At 36.7% G+C, this 20,590-nt stretch overlaps 1 protein-coding gene across 1 annotated transcript in view; it reads left to right on the top strand.

Moving 5' to 3' along the window:
* LOC140136924 (serine--tRNA ligase-like) overlaps positions 1 to 20,590 on the top strand; it is a 41,709-nt gene that overhangs the window by 7,374 nt on the left and 13,745 nt on the right. The window contains exons 3-13 of the mRNA XM_072158576.1: positions 1,199 to 1,276; positions 2,418 to 2,492; positions 3,515 to 3,563; positions 4,117 to 4,153; positions 4,354 to 4,501; positions 5,111 to 5,146; positions 7,942 to 8,008; positions 16,843 to 16,888; positions 17,645 to 17,682; positions 17,914 to 17,960; positions 19,278 to 19,387. Coding sequence (XP_072014677.1) covers positions 1,199 to 1,276; positions 2,418 to 2,492; positions 3,515 to 3,563; positions 4,117 to 4,153; positions 4,354 to 4,501; positions 5,111 to 5,146; positions 7,942 to 8,008; positions 16,843 to 16,888; positions 17,645 to 17,682; positions 17,914 to 17,960; positions 19,278 to 19,387 — 731 coding nt within the window. The remainder of the gene's footprint in view (positions 1 to 1,198; positions 1,277 to 2,417; positions 2,493 to 3,514; positions 3,564 to 4,116; positions 4,154 to 4,353; positions 4,502 to 5,110; positions 5,147 to 7,941; positions 8,009 to 16,842; positions 16,889 to 17,644; positions 17,683 to 17,913; positions 17,961 to 19,277; positions 19,388 to 20,590) is intronic.

Genomic DNA, 20,590 nt, shown 5'->3' with positions numbered 1-20,590 from the left:
AGAGTTAGGGTTAGTTTAGGGTTAGGATTAGGGTTAGGATTAGGGTTAGGGTTAGGATTAGGGTTATGATTAGGCTTAGGGTTAGGGTTAGGATTAGGGTTAGAGTTAGGATTAGATTACACAAAATAATTACATGAAGGATCGACCCAAAAATGTTTGAAAAAAGTTACACTTTGCAAATTGAGAGAAAAGTCGCCAAATTTGGATTCAAATGAACATAACTTTTGTTCTATACATCCAATTGACATGAGATACTTAAAAAGCTTACTCTATAAGGATGCAGAATATGTTAACATTAAATGTTATTATACAGGGTGTGTATGAATTATACAGGGTGTATCATAAAAAAAATCAGATTTGGACTTTTAATGGTCTAACTTTTTTTATTTGTTATCTAAATGATCTGGGTTTTTTTAATTAAAGGAAGACAATATTAGCTACAAAATGATACCTTACTTCATGCAATAGTTTAAGCACTTCCAACTTAAATTGATGTCTGAACACAAAAAATAACTATGCCACCTTATTATTTGCTGTACCAATTCATGACATAATCACCACATTTTTCTTCAGGAACAATGAAATAATGAAAAATATTGTTGGCAAAATGGAAAAAAATTGGTCGAGCATGAAGCAATGATTCACCTTTGATTGGCCCAATCAAATATTATTACTAGTATTGATATCTTTAAAATAATTTTTTTAACCCTAAAGCATGTTAACCCTAACTGAACCAGGTCTCACTAAACCTCGCTATTAAAACCACTGCTCATGCTTTCATTGCATGTGATGTGATGGTGAAATTAGCCCAAGTCATACATGTATACCCACGGAATCGCAGCGTCACCCATGTGGCTACAGGTCAGTGATCTTCTGCATGGAATGCGAGGGGTCTGAGGTTCGAATCCTGGGGTACCAAGTGACTTCTTTGTTCATCTTCTCTCCTTTTTTGTTTCTTCTTTCCCTTCTGATAGCAAAAAACCCTTGTGTTCAGTTAGGGTTAATACTCTGAAATATTGAAAATCCTAGACAATCTTAGACACTTGTGAAGTAGCTTCAAGTGAAATAAAGTATTTCCTTGATATAATGTAATAATTTACTGCTATAATACCGTAAGGTGCTATGAACATTGTTGTGAACAATCAGTCAACATATTCCTCAAGTTATAATAGAGTAATTTGAATTCTGTACACACCAGGACAAAGTGAGTGATGAAGACATGAAGAAAGCAAAAGCACAAGGCAGGGCATTGAGAGAAGAGCTCCGTACTGTTAATGTAAGTTAATACGATACAGTGTTGCTAAACTTTTCAGAGCCAAGGGGCGGCAAATTGTAATTTCTTATGCCCTGGTACCTAGGCGACATTCGGTCGGCCTGTTTTTTTTTTTTGTTTTTTTGGAAATGACCCAAAAATAACCAACATCTGTAAATAATTTGCAATTTGAGAAAATCCAAAAAAAAATTTAAAAATTTGAAATTTGGGTCGGCATTCATTTGTACAAGAAAATTTTTATCCCCAATTTGTTCAAAATCTGGGTTGGTCGGGCCAGTAGAACAGGGTTTTCTTTTTTCGTCGCCTTGCTTCCATGTAACTATTCTGAAGCACTCTCCTGTTTGTCACATCATGGTCTAAGCATCATGGCATAAGAAATCTCAATGTCTCAATTTACTACACATAACCTACTTGCAGTCAACTGTTGATATGAAATGGCAAATTGTTAAATTCTGCCATACAGGGCTCGAATTTCAGGGAGGCCACTAAGGCTATTGCCTGCCCTTTTGCAGTTTTGGTCTTGGTGCCCCAGATCTTTTGTCCACTCCAAGGCATTCTTCATCACTTGTTGGCCTTGAGGCCCTTCTTTGTCTTTGCCCAGTTGCCCACAAAAATTAAAATTCGAGGCCTGCTGCCATCCACAACTTTTTTCTTTAAAAATGTGCACATAGCATGTCAGAATTATTTTTTTAGATTTTTCTCAATTATGTTTGACAAATGATATGTTTGATGCAGTTCTGTAATTTTCTAAGATGTCGGCGTTCTTAATAATAAATAGAGTCATACAAAATGTATGCTTCAAACAGGAAATATCCCAATGGCAAGGGAATTGTTAACAATTTGAAATGATAAGAACAAATATGTTGAGGCTCAACTTTATTACTCATCACAGGGATGATGTGGGTAGACCTTTTAGATCAAAACAATATGGCTTATTTACTTTAACAGAGACTGTCTTTTGGAATTTGCAGGAGAGCATTAAATAGCTCTTCTGGAGTCTTCATGGAGAGCTGTTTAGAGTATTTAAAATAGAATGTAAGGATAGAATGGTCAACTAAGGCGAGCTAAAAATCACTTTCCTATACTAGGGGAGCAGTAGAGAGTGATTGCTTTAATGAAACTGTGTTTATTTTCTGCATTCCAGTCTAGAATATCTGAGCTTACTGATCAGCTGTATCCTATGGCCCTCAGATTACCAAACTTTCTGCACGGTGATGTGGTGAGTAAACAAATAAATTAAAACAAGTAAAACAACCAACCACAACCAATGTGAGCTGATGATGATTACTAATTACTATATTTGGACATGACATGAACACCCCCACACATACACACTGCATATTATTAATATGTTCAATTGAAAAAATTATTGAAATTCAAGACAAATAATAACAAAACATTTGCAAATATTTGAATTATTGGAAAGCATATTAAGTCTCATAATACAAATCACAAATCAGTATAGATTTCTTAGAATCTGATGGTGTAACAAACAATTAAAGAATATTCATACTTCACGTTGTTCAATTAAGGGGTTATGCAACAATTATGAGCCCTTGGGGAGGGTAAAATTGGGGGAGTAATTTTTGGCAAACTGCCAAGTAATTTTTGGCAAGCTGAAAGAGGAGGGGGCTATTTTTGGCACACATTCTTGGGGCACCTTTTTAATGAAGCACTCTATTAGATCCGGAAAACAGCTTGCAGTGCTTGCATTATACGAAAAGTTTTTGAAATCGCCTAGAAGTGAAGGAGCTATATCGATGAAAATTTGTCTCTGTAATCACTGGTCCTTATGTACATCATGGTCCAAAAATGGCCTCGTTAGTATGTCTAATTTAATCACACTGCGTGCCTCAATTGTCTCCATCTTGCAGGTTATGCGCATACCGCCAATCTAGCGCCACCTATAAAGAAAGTAAACATACTTATGAGACCATTTTTGGACCATAATGGACATAAGGACCAGTGATTACACTGTCAAAATTTCATCGATATAGCTCCTTCACTTCTGGATGATTTTAAAAACTTTTTGTTTCGATACCCCCTCGTATAGACCATTTAAGATTTGCAAATTGGGATCCCAAAAATTGGGCATAGTGCGCAATGGGGGGAGGGGGGGCAAAGATTTTTGGCAGACTGAGAGTGGGCAAGGGGGTTAAGCAATTTTTGGCCTCATAATTATTACACAGTACCCTTCTGTAGGCATTGATTGTAGCATTGTCCTCATTTTTTCTCCTACAGCCTCTTGGCACTGACCCAGTTGAACTTGAATCATTCACAGGTCATGGAGGTAGGTAGGATATTTTGATATCTCTGTCTCTCTGTCTGTCTCTGTTGTTTGCTTCCAATTAGTTTTTTAAATCCTGTTCTCTAAAATTGATGTTTCTACCAAAATATTAGTAGTAGGAGCTTATTGTGAAGAATGTAGTAAGTTATGAAGTTCTACTGCTGATGAAATCTATATATGTGACACGATCTGGTCCATGGGGGCCAAAGGAGGCATTTTTGAAAATTATACATTATACATACAATAGGCAATCGTTTACTGAGGTCTAACATACTTGGTTCTAAAGTAATGAAGTTTTCTATTTTCTTATGTATTTTATTGTTTTTTTACTCCCATATTTTTACCTTTATCTCAGTTTCAAATTTGCCACCTTTGGCCCCATGGACCAGATCATGTCACATATAAGATTACTTGTGTTCCAGAGTTTAATACTGGATAATCTGTGATATTTTTAAAAATGACTTAGACTGCCATTTATAGCATTAAGTTGACATTATTTCTTGACAATTTCTATCATGTTTTTGTAATCATTTTTTTCTTACATGTCCATGGGCAGGTGAGTTGAAGACAGTTAGATTTGGAAAGCAAGAGAGGTAAGACACAGGTCAGAGGTATTGCGAATATTTATTTGAAAGAGAAATGCTATTCTGCTCGCATCTAATATAAAAATATCAAACTAGTCCCTTTTTTTGTGTAGACCAAAACATATTGCATTAAAATTGGGAACATTAGTATGACACACCTAGTGAAATATGATAGTAATATTTCTTGTTCTATTCTTTTGTTATTGTAGCCATGAACTTGCACATCCTGGGTTTGTTTATCTAGAAGATGAGGGCGCACTCTTGGAGCAGGCATTACTAAGATGGGCTGCACATCAACTCAACAAGAAAGGCTTCATAAGATTCTCTAGTCCTGACAAATTCAAACCTATTGCATTGGTAAGTAGCTGATTCTGGCTGTGACGGTTTAGTAATAACCAGGAAATCGAGTCCCGCTCAAAACTTGTGATGCCCAGCTGCTTGATATCGGAAGGACATTATTTAATGTATTAACAAGTCTTGCCATTACCCAGTTTGTCTGAAAAGTTTGCTTACAAAGTTCAGTGGCACCATAGAGAGTTGATAAACTTGGTCCCTGTGGTGTATAGTAGCCACATACTCAAATTACAATGAAGCCAGAGTTCAGTGTGAAAGAAAGCTGTTGTTTAAGTTATTTACATGCAATATTTTGCAGGTATCATTGCTACACGCACACAACTGTTTGGAGATCATTTAATAGTTAGTGCAAAATTGGCACTCCACTTTGACTGGTGATACTTTTACCCTGGGTACCCGCCCGTAAATTACAGAAGGTACCCGGGAACAAAAAAAATCACAGGCTTATCTGGCTGTACCGATTAGTCTCATTGCGTTGATTAGGGTACCTAATTATTAAATTGGGTAACAAAAAAAGCAAAGCTTGTTGAGTAGGGATTATTTTACAGTTAACAAGTTTGACTTGATGGATAATATAATTCTGATTAATATGAACTTTTTTTTTTTTAACAGGAAGCATTAGGTCTAGACCCAGATGGGACTAACCAGGTAAGAAACAATTTACTCAGTTCTCGTCTTGAAAATTACAAGCTGTAGTTAAGACTTGTAGTGAATGCAATATTGTGGTAATGTGCTATTCCATTTAAATTCCACACTACCCCTGTTGAAGATTTTGGGAATATCTGCCACAGGGGGAGTATGAATTTCAAATGGAATGAGCACATTAGGTAGCTCCATTTGAATTTCATACACCCTCTGAGAAAGATTCAACATCAATCTTCCCCTGAGGGAGAGTGAGTTTCAAATGGAGCTGCTAATGTGAAAATTCCATTTGAAATTCATACTCCCTCTGTTGAAGATATTTCCAAAATCTTCCACAGGGGTAGTGTTGATTTTAAATGGAATAGCCTGTTGTGGTTGACATGTACAGTGCACATTTGGTGTATTCATCCTGTATGATAACAGCTTTGGGCATGACAAGCTCATAGCCAGGAGAGCGTGGTGCAATGGTTAGGGTACTTGCCTTTAGTGCATGAGTTCCGGGTTCAATTCTAGGCGGTGGCGATTTGCTGGGATATTTACTTGGAAAAAAAAAAGTCTGAAATTAATTGGCAACTTCTGTAGATTAAATTCAGACTTCTGCTCTCCCCATGGTTCATTTAGAATTAGGTAAATGAATCATGAAAGTACTCCGTCCTTCGGAGGAGACGTTAAGCCGTCGGTCCCATGTACAGAGAGCCATACCTGTACATGTATGTCGCAGCTGGTTTCGAAAAGAGTAGGGTGTTAACATGGTTAACCCCTGACTGTTCCCAACCCGTCCCGGTGTTCAAATGGACCCCAATGGAAATAAATCAGATAGTTCATCCACTCCATGCCTTCAGTAAAGGCTCAAATGTAACTTTCTGCACTAAATTCTATGTCTCTAACATACAAACATCCATACCAATTGTCTATTGACCCTTAAAGATGGGTGATATGATGATCAACAGCCTCATCCCCCACTTTTTCCTATAAAAATAAGAGATTTTGGAATCAGAAGAAAGTTCATATTTTTCTCATAATCCCAGTAAAATTTTAGGCCTGAAATATGTGACGTGTCATGTCAAAAGGAGACACTTTTGGGCAGGTTATCAATTTTGAGGTTTTACATATCTTAAATATAGAGATATTTTGCTCCACAACACCATTTTCCCCAATGAAATCGGACATTCCTTTGATATTGAGTTTGTAAGTTATGGTATTATAAAATTGGAAATTGAGATATCGGCCTTTAAAATATTATAGACAATTTTGAGAGTAGGAATTACCTCGAAAAATGTCTCAAAAAATACAAGATGTCAGTTATATTCCAGTCTGAAACTATCAGACAATATGTTAAACATTAATAACATCACAAATTCGCAACAAACCCCAAATTATGAAAAAATCACCCCCAGGCAGATTTTTGGCTTTTTCTCCATTTACAATCCTGCCCAAAAGTGTATCCTTTTGACATGACACATCACATATATTCCATTTAGATGTTATGAATGAAAAAGTGATAGCTTCATCCGCCTCAATGTGAGGTACAAAACACAATATAAAAAATCTGATCATCTACCTTTAATGGTCAATGTACTTGATGAACTTTTATTCTGTTGGTCCGACATCTGGGCTATTGCTAGTCTCAGGCTCAAACTGCGCATGGCTCACAGTTTGTTATGCATGACAGAAACTGGCAGTGAAGGAGGCTACATAGCGATGTTGTTCAACTCAAATTCAATTTTGGAAAAACCAACACTGGGCCATGGAATATAAAGTTTTAAGTTTGTCAGTATAATTTAATGGTAAATCAAGTAAGTAACTTCCACTCTGCAGACTTAGAAACTTGTTTGATTCTACTGACTATTTGCGATCGAAATGAACGCAACACCTTGCAATGACAACAATCTTCAACAACAAATCGAATTAAGGACATGTTTTCAGTCGACAGTGAGTCGCATCATCAACCGGAAGTGACGTAGCACCCAGTGGCGTAGATTTCTTTTTGACATTGGGGGGATGGAGTTGAAAAACATTCTTGAAGTATAGTGAATCCAACACCTTTTGGCGACAAAATAAGTATGGTACAAATGCGCGTGAAGCGCGCAAAAAAATTGCTATTTTGAAGCTAAACTGATGAAATATGGTGCAAAAGTGGAATAAATGCATGTGAAAAATATGCACTTTGGGGGCTAAAATGGGCAAATATGAGGTTAATTTGATCAGAACCCCATATTCAGGCATCAACATTGGGGGGAGGGGGTATGATTGTATGGACCACCCCCCTGGCAACATATTGGGGGATAAATCCCCTCCATCCCCCGGGATCTACGCCTATGGTAGCACCGACCCACAGAATATGGAATGTCTTAACTTATTCATTTCAATTTTTCTGTTCAACTTTGGACAAAATATTATACCCAACACACATCTCCCATTGCCCAAGTAGAAGCTAGACATTGAGTATACATGTAATCTAGAGGAATTACTACCTGACATGAATGAATCCTGGGTGCTATCACAAGACATGCAAAGCAAAAACAATGCTTGTGCTACCTACTGCAACAGAATTCATCGAAAAAATCATATCTCAAACACCATCATATATGACATAACCAACACTGTGCCTCTTAGGCAATCTTTTTAATAGGTTTTCTCGAAGCCACCGCTCCCATTAGTAAAATTGCCAATTTTTTGCGTGATATTCCTGCTGGATTTAGTCAATTCATTTTCCGCTGCCATGCCAAATCATATGTAAAACGTATTTTGGCCATAACAATATCAGTGATGCTTTTTTTTCATTTTTATATGTGTTTTAGACTTATGCAGTAAAGACCAATGAAGATTCAACATACTTGACAGGGGCGAGTCCTATTGCTTTTGCAGGTAACTTCACATTCATTTTCATTCATTCATTCATGCATTCATATTTTATTTTCATAAAAATCAAAGGCATTGCATAAAAAATTATATACAAACACTGTACATATGGAGGAAAAGGCTAGAAGACCAAAAGGTCTGAAAGTTAGCCTTTCCCTAAAATCAAATGAAATTAACAAAACAAAGCAACTTTACATAACATAACCAAAAGACAAGACAAGGGAAGGGGGAGTATGTGCGGAAAAGATTAATTATATTTAAATATAAGTTTGGTTTTGAATTGATTGCGGAAATGTTTAACAGATTTTGAAGCTTTTAGATTTTTATCTAAAGAATTCCAAAGAATGGGACCTCTTGTACGTATTGCATGATCAGAAAAGACTTTCTTATTTTTGGTTAGATTTAGGTCATTTACATATCGTGTCTTGTAGTTATGTATGTCAGAACGTTTGGTAAAATAATTATCAAATGAACAGGGCAGCTCATTTATAGAGTGCCTGTACATGAATGTACCTAATTCCAGTGTGTTCATATCTTCAACTTTTAATTATTATAAAATAGCAAACAATGGCGCTGTGTGGTCACACACTTTTTTCCAATTATTAGGGGCTCTTCTTTCAGGTTATCTTAACTTATTTAGCCCTAACAGGACAAGAAATTGCACTGATTCAACAATTTTTGCTCACATACATAAGCAAAGCTAGAAGTTGGTGCATATAAAGGGCAATAGGAAGGGAAAAATCATGAGAAGTCAAATATATCTTTGTGCAAAATTTGGAATGAAGGTATAAGAAAAACAAAACTAATAACGCCTTTAGAGCATTAGGTTAGGGTTAGGGTTAACATTAGGGTTATTATTACGGATAGGGTTAGGGTTAGAGTTAGGATTAAAGTCAGGGGTATGTTAAGGGTAAGGACTTTAGGTTTATATTGGCTAGAGTGGAGTCTAGGTTTAGGTTAAGATAAATATTAGGATTTGTAATGACTAATATACTGCACCAAAAAAGTGTCCTAACACTTGGAAAAATAATCAGAATTTCAAATCTGAACCATATTGGGGTAAATTTGTTTTTTTAATAGATGTACTATCTAATCCTGCACATTATGACACCACATTGAATCCAATATGACCTCAAGAAGTAAAGTTACAAGCAATTGAATAGACGAAGGTCCAGTTTTAAAAGTGACAAACTGGCCTATACAAGGTGCAAAAAGATTCCAACAAGCGTAACAAAGAGGCAACACAGTTTCTTCAATGAAGCTTTTTTTTGGCGCAGTATATAATGATGCTTAGTGCAGTGGCTGGCAGGGACAAGGTGACTTCCAGGGATGGGGTGTAATTGATTCTATGCCAGTACGTTTCAATTAAGTTTTCTGAGTTGACCTGGATTGTTACCCTCATTGTTTACAGCTTACTTCATGATGACTGTTGTTGATGATTGTTACCCTCATTGTTTACAGCTTACTTCATGATGACTGTTGTTGATGTTTGTTACCCTCATTGTTTATACAGCTTACTTCATGATGACTGTTGTTGATGTTTGTTACCCTCATTGTTTACAGCTTACTTCATGATGACTGTTGTTGATGTTTGTTACCCTCATTGTTTACAGCTTACTTCATGATGACTGTTGTTGATGTTTGTTACCCTCATTGTTTACAGCTTACTTCATGATGACTGTTGTTGATGTTTGTTACCCTCATTGTTTATAGCTTACTTCATGATGACTGTTGTTGATGATTGTTACCCTCATTGTTTATAGCTTACTTCATGATGACTGTTGTTGATGTTTGTTACCCTCATTGTTTATACAGCTTACTTCATGACTGTTGTTGATGTTTGTTACCCTCATTGTTTACAGCTTACTTCATGATGACTGTTGTTGATGTTTGTTACCCTCATTGTTTACAGCTTACTTCATGATGACTGTTGTTGATGTTTGTTACCCTCATTGTTTACAGCTTACTTCATGATGACTGTTGTTGATGTTTGTTACCCTCATTGTTTACAGCTTACTTCATGATGACTGTTGTTGATGTTTGTTACCCTCATTGTTTACAGCTTACTTCATGATGACTGTTGTTGATGTTTGTTACCCTCATTGTTTATAGCTTACTTCATGATGACTGTTGTTGATGTTTGTTACCCTCATTGTTTACAGCTTACTTCATGATGACTGTTGTTGATGTTTGTTACCCTCATTGTTTACAGCTTACTTCATGATGACTGTTGTTGATGTTTGTTACCCTCATTGTTTACAGCTTACTTCATGATGACTGTTGTTGATGTTTGTTACCCTCATTGTTTACAGCTTACTTCATGATGACTGTTGTTGATGTTTGTTACCCTCATTGTTTATACAGCTTACTTCATGATGACTGTTGTTGATGATTGTTACCCTCATTGTTTACAGCTTACTTCATGATGACTGTTGTTGATGTTTGTTACCCTCATTGTTTACAGCTTACTTCATGATGACTGTTGTTGATGTGTGTTACCCTCATTGTTTACAGCTTACTTCATGATGACTGTTGTTGATGTTTGTTACCCTCATTGTTTATACAGCTTACTTCATGATGACTGTTGTTGATGTTTGTTACCCTCATTGTTTACAGCTTACTTCATGATGACTGTTGTTGATGATTGTTACCCTCATTGTTTACAGCTTACTTCATGATGACTGTTGTTGATGTTTGTTACCCTCATTGTTTATACAGCTTACTTCATGATGACTGTTGTTGATGATTGTTACCCTCATTGTTTACAGCTTACTTCATGATGACTGTTGTTGATGTTTGTTACCCTCATTGTTTACAGCTTACTTCATGATGACTGTTGTTGATGTTTGTTACCCTCATTGTTTACAGCTTACTTCATGATGACTGTTGTTGATGTTTGTTACCCTCATTGTTTACAGCTTACTTCATGATGACTGTTGTTGATGTGTGTTACCCTCATTGTTTACAGCTTACTTCATGATGACTGTTGTTGATGTTTGTTACCCTCATTGTTTACAGCTTACTTCATGATGACTGTTGTTGATGATTGTTACCCTCATTGTTTACAGCTTACTTCATGATAAATGTTGTTGATGTTTGTTACCCTCATTGTTTACAGCTTACTTCATGATGACTGTTGTTGATGTTTGTTACCCTCATTGTGTACAGCTTACTTCATGATGACTGTTGTTGATGTTTGTTACCCTCATTGTGTACAGCTTACTTCATGATGACTGTTGTTGATATTTGTTACCCTCATTGTTTACAGCTTACTTCATGATGACTGTTGTTGATGATTGTTACCCTCATTGTTTATAGCTTACTTCATGATGACTGTTGTTGATGTTTGTTACCCTCATTGTTTACAGCTTACTTCATGATGACTGTTGTTGATGTTTGTTACCCTCATTGTTTACAGCTTACTTCATGATGACTGTTGTTGATGTTTGTTACCCTCATTGTTTACAGCTTACTTCATGATGACTGTTGTTGATGTTTGTTACCCTCTTTGTTTACAGCTTACTTCATGATGACTGTTGTTGATGTTTGTTACCCTCATTGTTTACAGCTTACTTCATGATGACTGTTGTTGATGTTTGTTACCCTCATTGTTTACAGCTTACTTCATGATGACTGTTGTTGATGTTTGTTACCCTCATTGTTTATACAGCTTACTTCATGATGACTGTTGTTGATGTTTGTTACCCTCATTGTTTACAGCTTACTTCATGATGACTGTTGTTGATGTTTGTTACCCTCATTGTTTACAGCTTACTTCATGATGACTGTTGTTGATGTTTGTTACCCTCATTGTTTACAGCTTACTTCATGATGACTGTTGTTGATGTTTGTTACCCTCATTGTTTATACAGCTTACTTCATGATGACTGTTGTTGATGTTTGTTACCCTCATTGTTTACAGCTTACTTCATGATGACTGTTGTTGATGTTTGTTACCCTCATTGTTTACAGCTTACTTCATGATGACTGTTGTTGATGTTTGTTACCCTCATTGTTTATACAGCTTACTTCATGATGACTGTTGTTGATGATTGTTACCCTCATTGTTTACAGCTTACTTCATGATGACTGTTGTTGATGTTTGTTACCCTCATTGTTTACAGCTTACTTCATGATGACTGTTGTTGATGTGTGTTACCCTCATTGTTTACAGCTTACTTCATGATGACTGTTGTTGATGTTTGTTACCCTCATTGTTTATACAGCTTACTTCATGATGACTGTTGTTGATGTTTGTTACCCTCATTGTTTACAGCTTACTTCATGATGACTGTTGTTGATGATTGTTACCCTCATTGTTTACAGCTTACTTCATGATGACTGTTGTTGATGTTTGTTACCCTCATTGTTTATACAGCTTACTTCATGATGACTGTTGTTGATGATTGTTACCCTCATTGTTTACAGCTTACTTCATGATGACTGTTGTTGATGTTTGTTACCCTCATTGTTTACAGCTTACTTCATGATGACTGTTGTTGATGTTTGTTACCCTCATTGTTTACAGCTTACTTCATGATGACTGTTGTTGATGTTTGTTACCCTCATTGTTTACAGCTTACTTCATGATGACTGTTGTTGATGTGTGTTACCCTCATTGTTTACAGCTTACTTCATGATGACTGTTGTTGATGTTTGTTACCCTCATTGTTTACAGCTTACTTCATGATGACTGTTGTTGATGATTGTTACCCTCATTGTTTACAGCTTACTTCATGATAAATGTTGTTGATGTTTGTTACCCTCATTGTTTACAGCTTACTTCATGATGACTGTTGTTGATGTTTGTTACCCTCATTGTGTACAGCTTACTTCATGATGACTGTTGTTGATGTTTGTTACCCTCATTGTGTACAGCTTACTTCATGATGACTGTTGTTGATATTTGTTACCCTCATTGTTTACAGCTTACTTCATGATGACTGTTGTTGATGATTGTTACCCTCATTGTTTATAGCTTACTTCATGATGACTGTTGTTGATGTTTGTTACCCTCATTGTTTACAGCTTACTTCATGATGACTGTTGTTGATGTTTGTTACCCTCATTGTTTACAGCTTACTTCATGATGACTGTTGTTGATGTTTGTTACCCTCATTGTTTACAGCTTACTTCATGATGACTGTTGTTGATGTTTGTTACCCTCTTTGTTTACAGCTTACTTCATGATGACTGTTGTTGATGTTTGTTACCCTCATTGTTTACAGCTTACTTCATGATGACTGTTGTTGATGTTTGTTACCCTCATTGTTTACAGCTTACTTCATGATGACTGTTGTTGATGTTTGTTACCCTCATTGTTTATACAGCTTACTTCATGATGACTGTTGTTGATGTTTGTTACCCTCATTGTTTACAGCTTACTTCATGATGACTGTTGTTGATGTTTGTTACCCTCATTGTTTACAGCTTACTTCATGATGACTGTTGTTGATGTTTGTTACCCTCATTGTTTACAGCTTACTTCATGATGACTGTTGTTGATGTTTGTTACCCTCATTGTTTATACAGCTTACTTCATGATGACTGTTGTTGATGTTTGTTACCCTCATTGTTTACAGCTTACTTCATGATGACTGTTGTTGATGTTTGTTACCCTCATTGTTTACAGCTTACTTCATGATGACTGTTGTTGATGTTTGTTACCCTCATTGTTTACAGCTTACTTCATGATGACTGTTGTTGATGTTTGTTACCCTCATTGTTTCCAGCTTACTTCATGATGACTGTTGTTGATGTTTGTTACCCTCATTGTTTACAGCTTACTTCATGATGACTGTTGTTGATGTTTGTTACCCTCATTGTTTACAGCTTACTTCATGATGACTGTTGTTGATGTTTGTTACCCTCATTGTTTACAGCTTACTTCATGATGACTGTTGTTGATGATTGTTACCCTCATTGTTTACAGCTTACTTCATGATGACTGTTGTTGATGATTGTTACCCTCATTGTTTACAGCTTACTTCATGATGACTGTTGTTGATGTGTGTTACCCTCATTGTGTACAGCTTACTTCATGATGACTGTTGTTGATATTTGTTACCCTCATTGTTTACAGCTTACTTCATGATGACTGTTGTTGATGATTGTTACCCTCATTGTTTACAGCTTACTTCATGATGACTGTTGTTGATGTTTGTTACCCTCATTGCGTTTGTAAATGCCTCCAACTGTGGAGGTGTGTGTGTCTTGTCACATTCACACTGTGGAGTCTGCTAACAACCGTGGAGCTCCACAGTTGAAGATAAGCTCAAAAATGGGGTTTTGGGGCCATAGAGGGGGGTATACCACCTGTCATTTTCTGATTAGAGCAACCTCCACAGTATGGTGGTTGCTGTGAGATTTGTGTAAAAAAATCTCCCCAGTTTGAATGTGGGTGTGTGAATCTCCCCAGTTGGAATATACACACACCTCCACACTTGGCGGCATTTACAAGAGGGGGTGTTTACAGCTTACTTCATGATGACTGTTGTTGATGTGTGTTACCCTCATTGTGTACAGCTTACTTCATGATGACTGTTGTTGATGATTGTTACCCTCATTGTTTACAGCTTACTTCATGATGACTGTTGTTGATGTTTGTTACCCTCATTGTTTACAGCTTACTTCATGATGACTGTTGTTGATGTTTGTTACCCTCATTGTTTACAGCTTACTTCATGATGACTGTTGTTGATGTTTGTTACCCTCATTGTTTACAGCTTACTTCATGATGACTGTTGTTGATGTTTGTTACCCTCATTGTTTACAGCTTACTTCATGATGACTGTTGTTGATGTTTGTTACCCTCATTGTTTACAGCTTACTTCATGATGACTGTTGTTGATGTTTGTTACCCTCATTGTTTACAGCTTACTTCATGATGACTGTTGTTGATGTTTGTTACCCTCATTGTTTACAGCTTACTTCATGATGACTGTTGTTGATGTTTGTTACCCTCTTTGTTTACAGCTTACTTCATGATGACTGTTGTTGATGTTTGTTACCCTCATTGTTTACAGCTTACTTCATGATGACTGTTGTTGATGTTTGTTACCCTCATTGTTTACAGCTTACTTCATGATGACTGTTGTTGATGTTTGTTACCCTCATTGTTTACAGCTTACTTCATGATGACTGTTGTTGATGTTAGTTACCCTCATTGTTTACAGCTTACTTCATGATGACTGTTGTTGATGTTTGTTACCCTCTTTGTTTACAGCTTACTTCATGATGACTGTTGTTGATGTTTGTTACCCTCATTGTTTACAGCTTACTTCATGATGACTGTTGTTGATGTTTGTTACCCTCATTGTTTACAGCTTACTTCATGATAAATGTTGTTGATGTTTGTTACCCTCATTGTTTACAGCTTACTTCATGATGACTGTTGTTGATGTTTGTTACCCTCATTGTTTACAGCTTACTTCATGATGACTGTTGTTGATGTTTGTTACCCTCATTGTTTACAGCTTACTTCATGACTGTTGTTGATGTTTGTTACCCTCATTGTTTATACAGCTTACTTCATGATGACTGTTGTTGATGTTTGTTACCCTCATTGTTTATACAGCTTACTTCATGATAAATGTTGTTGATGTTTGTTACCCTCATTGTTTACAGCTTACTTCATGATGACTGTTGTTGATGTTTGTTACCCTCATTGTTTACAGCTTACTTCATGATGACTGTTGTTGATGTTTGTTATACTAAAATGCAGAAAACCTTAGACGAGCGCATATTGTAAGGATACATCGCGTATTTACTGCGTTGCACGCACTTGTCTCTGATTGGCTGCTGAGGCGATCTGTTGTTGCCGAGTGGAAATTTATGAATGAACTGTGCGCCGTACGCGTTGTTAGCGCCGAATTTGCAACATCACGGTAGTCGCGCTCGTAAAAGGTTTTCTGCATTTTAGTATACCCTCATTGTTTACAGCTTACTTCATGATGACTGTTGTTGATGTTTGTTACCCTCATTGTTTATAGCTTACTTCATGATGACTGTTGTTGATGTTTGTTACCCTCATTGTTTACAGCTTACTTCATGATGACTGTTGTTGATGTTTGTTACCCTCATTGTTTACAGCTTACTTCATGATGACTGTTGTTGATGTTTGTTACCCTCATTGTTTATAGCTTACTTCATGATGACTGTTGTTGATGTTTGTTACCCTCATTGTTTACAGCTTACTTCATGATGACTGTTGTTGATGTTTGTTACCCTCATTGTTTACAGCTTACTTCATGATGACTGTTGTTGATGTTTGTTACCCTCATTGTTTACAGCTTACTTCATGATGACTGTTGTTGATGTTTGTTACCCTCATTGTTTACAGCTTACTTCATGATGACTGTTGTTGATGTTTGTTACCCTCATTGTTTACAGCTTACTTCATGACTGTTGTTGATGTTTGTTACCCTCATTGTTTACAGCTTACTTCATGATGACTGTTGTTGATGTTTGTTACCCTCATTGTTTACAGCTTACTTCATGATGACTGTTGTTGATGTTTGTTACCCTCATTGTTTACAGCTTACTTCATGATGACTGTTGTTGATGATTGTTACCCTCATTGTTTACAGCTTACTTCATGATGACTGTTGTTGATGTTTGTTACCCTCATTGTTTACAGCTTACTTCATGATGACTGTTGTTGATGTTTGTTACCCTCATTGTTTACAGCTTACTTCATGATGACTGTTGTTGATGTTTGTTACCCTCATTGTTTATACAGCTTACTTCATGATGACTGTTGTTGATGTTTGTTACCCTCATTGTTTACAGCTTACTTCATGATGACTGTTGTTGATGTTTGTTACCCTCATTGTTTACAGCTTACTTCATGATGACTGTTGTTGATGCAACTAATTTGCCACAGAGGTAAGACTTATCAGTGAACAATAGACCTTTTCATATCGAAGTTTTCCGAAGTGATGACCCAGTTTTAAAAACCCGGTCATCATACACACAGGCCTTGGGCGCACACTTACGTCAGTTGTGCATTGCATCAATGCACACAGTTGAGGAGCGTTTATGTGTATTTATGCGGGCATGTAAAGATGCTCGCGTCCATGTGATTACTTTGCGAACATTTCCGATGGCTCCTGAAAAGGTGTGTGCGCCCGTGCAATTATACACTATTAATGCACTCCGCATATTTTTCGAAATAATGGCTTTTCTGATTGGCTATGTGGTTCTAAGAGTGTATGAATTGTTTATATGTGACCATCCAGCACAACTTAGCCCTGAAGTCGCCAATCATCATTTTTGAGATATTCAACCAAAATATTCTGCTTGAAATTAGCTTTAAAATGATGTATATCATGTCAATAGTACTTGACATTTAAGTAGTGAAAAATCAATAAAACAGTCAATAAATCCATTGTTTCCTATTGTTTATTGTTAAGTTCAATGGAGCATATCTCAATAGTGGCACTGAAGACATCCAGGCCCAGTTGTGGTGGATGGTCACATATTATTAATTTATATCTGAAAGCGCAATATAATGTCTGTAAATGTATATTTGTGTTTAATATGCTGAATCAAATAAAATCAAATCAGGTTTCAAGATTCATCTTGATTGTTCACAGTTCTCCTAGAGATAATAAATTTATGCAATTTGTTGTCTATTTGCAGGTGTTATACAGTTGGAAAACATTACAATTCTAAAAATGGTAAGCAATAGGGTGTCTGTCAAAATTGGTCACAGTGTGTATAGTATCAACAAATATCACCCCAAAACAATGCTGAACATAGTGCTACCTTATTTCATAAGATTGGGATGTGAAAAATATGCACTTTTAAAAGAGTTTTCCCTGTTTGGTCAATTTGAATTGGGATTTGAATGTCAATAGCAATACAAATATAATATCTTTATTATATCAGATTGTTTTCTTGTATTTCAGACACTGGGAGATTTGATGGTTTTCACAACAGCTTTCAGACCAATAAGGTAATGCTGAAAGACTCTCTATTATATATTTCCTCTTCTCCCTTCGTATCATAAGACTTTATCAGCTATTCCTTATCCTGAACCTTTACAGCTAGATTGAGGTGTAAACCCCCACCCAAAACAATTTCCCACCATATTGTGTACTTGGCATTGGTCTTTTCTTCAGTGGCAGCACCAGGAATTTTTTCGGGGGGATGGGGGGAAAAGTGAATTTCAGGGGGGAAAAAGTGGAAATTGACGTAATTTTGGCAGTTTTGCCTCGAAAGTGGGGCCAAACTGGGGGAGTCAAGAAAATATTGGGGACACAATATCACCCCCATTCACATTTTGGCAACTTAAACCAAATTCAAAGTCTCATCACAAGCTTCAAGAACAATCCTGCTGTGAAATTCGAATACCATATTTTCTCGAATAGTCGCCCCATATGGAAAAGTTTTCCTATGAAAGTCTCTTTAAATAAATTATACTCGACTCCAGTGTGTGCACGCTGTGTGTACAGAGGCGTTCGAGGTCAATGCACAATGCATACATTACCACACAACACACTAAGCAGGGCTGTACGGAAGAGGGTATGGTTTTTCCTACGGTACGACGGCATTTTGTAACCAATCAGATTCCTTTTTAGAGAGGAGAATCTGGCAAAGTATTTCTAGGAAATAGCGTTTGAGCCAAGTCAATCGGACTGACTATTATCAAGTGAGGGCCGTGTATAGCACGGGGTGCATGTCAGTGTATTTCGCTATAAATCGAGTGAGATTTTGGGATTTAGTGCTCCTGTACGATGAGGTCTTTCATCAGATTTCCTAGAAAATCGGGGAAAGTAAAGTTTAATATATACATGAGACAATTAAGAGTGAGCCAAAAATAAAATACTTTCCTTTATAATAATTGAAGTTGAAAGTGAAAAAAGACAATTTTCTCCCATTGCTTAACTGTGGGACCCCTTTTATTTGAGCAAAAGAGACTACTTTTCCATATGCCTCAAATAAACACCCTCACCACTTTTTCAACCAAGATGTTTCAAAATTGCAGATATTTCCATGCTATCTTGTGTAGTAAGCTTACCAAGTTGCACACATAGCGTCGATAATCAACGAAAATCTGGTCAGAAACCCGGAAGTGAACCAGAAGTCAGTGTTTCTAATTCGTAGTTCGTCATTTCAGCGTGAGTTTTAAGCTTACCTAATGATTTTTAACAGGAATTATCGTTCTAAACATGACCTCTAATAAACGCCCCTGTTTGAAAATGCAACGCCTCGGGCGTTTATTTGAGGAAATACGGTACATTTATTAAAAATGTTATTTTGTATTTTGTAGGTGGAGGTGTGTGGCCTAAGTGAAGAATCCATTGCAACTAGTGACATGATATTCAGACAGTATGTAAGCTTACTCAAAGATCTGTATTCTGAACTACCTCTCAAATGCAGGTAAGATTTCATAATATGACATGATATATCACCAGATTAGCCCAAAATTAAAGAAATCGATTTGGTACCAAAAATCCAGTGTCCAATGGAATTGCTTTTTGGACACAAGATAAAGAAGAAAAGAGGGATGAATGACATCTGTGTTCCTAAGGTATCGTTTGTATTATTAATATTTCGCCTGTGGCGCTATTGTAAATGCAGACCAAATAAGGCATGAAATCACAATTCAATTAAAGCCATATTATAACATTTTCAAACCAAATAGATTAGCATTTCTTTGCCATAAAATGTTAGCTTTTACTGTCAGATATATCCCCTTTTATTTTTAAGCCGAACAACTACGACAAAGCAAAGAAAATTGGAATTTACTACCAGCGCACATGTCGCCAATACGTACCACTCCTTCGGTCATGTTGTGGTACGACCCTATGTTGTGTATATCACCGTCACGCACGCCGTGTACGTACTGTGTGTTATGAACATCGTGTATGCGTTCGACTAATAATTCCATCGTAATAATAAAGCGCCGAATCCAGTGTTTTATTCAAAATCTCGGATTTTGACAAAACTACAGCACCTAGAGTCTTGATTTTTGCAGGGTATATTGGTTTAATAAAGTACAATTTAATCGTGTAAAAAAAGGAATTTTAAAAATTCAGTGAGGGCGTCTTCCTCAGCAAATGTTATAATATGGCTTAAAATAAGTACACGATTCTCTGTGATTATTGCACTACGTGTTGTATAAACCATGGTGGTACCTTGAAAACATGCTCTATGTTATTCTTTGAAAAGATATTAGTAACCACAACAAATTTATGCAAATACTGGTCTTAGTTATTAAGATTTTGAATTTAAATTGACACCTCCACAACATTCTAAAGAAAGTGTTTTATATCTACAACACAGAGCTGTGTGCTGAGGTCACATGTCAATTGCAGACACACTGTGTGTCTTGTATAGGACATTCTTAGTCAGTGGGGGTGGTCTAGTTCGTAGACACATTTCTGATTGGACAATCGCATGATTTCGGTGCCGCCTATCAGGCCGCATACCACCCCCACGCCATCATGCGTCTTGATAATGCGTCTCACGCGTGTAGAGGTGCGCGTATGTATCGCGCTGGATGCGTGACTAGTGCGAAATACGCTGACGCGATAGCAGTACGCCGCAACAGAATACGTGAAGTTGTAAACAAGTTTCGTT

The sequence above is a fragment of the Amphiura filiformis genome, chromosome 17 (genome assembly GCF_039555335.1).
Source record: "Amphiura filiformis chromosome 17, Afil_fr2py, whole genome shotgun sequence".
Taxonomy (NCBI): domain Eukaryota; kingdom Metazoa; phylum Echinodermata; class Ophiuroidea; order Amphilepidida; family Amphiuridae; genus Amphiura; species Amphiura filiformis.
The sequence above is the reverse complement of the archived record's forward strand: the minus strand, read 5'-3'. Positions and strand labels throughout refer to the sequence as shown.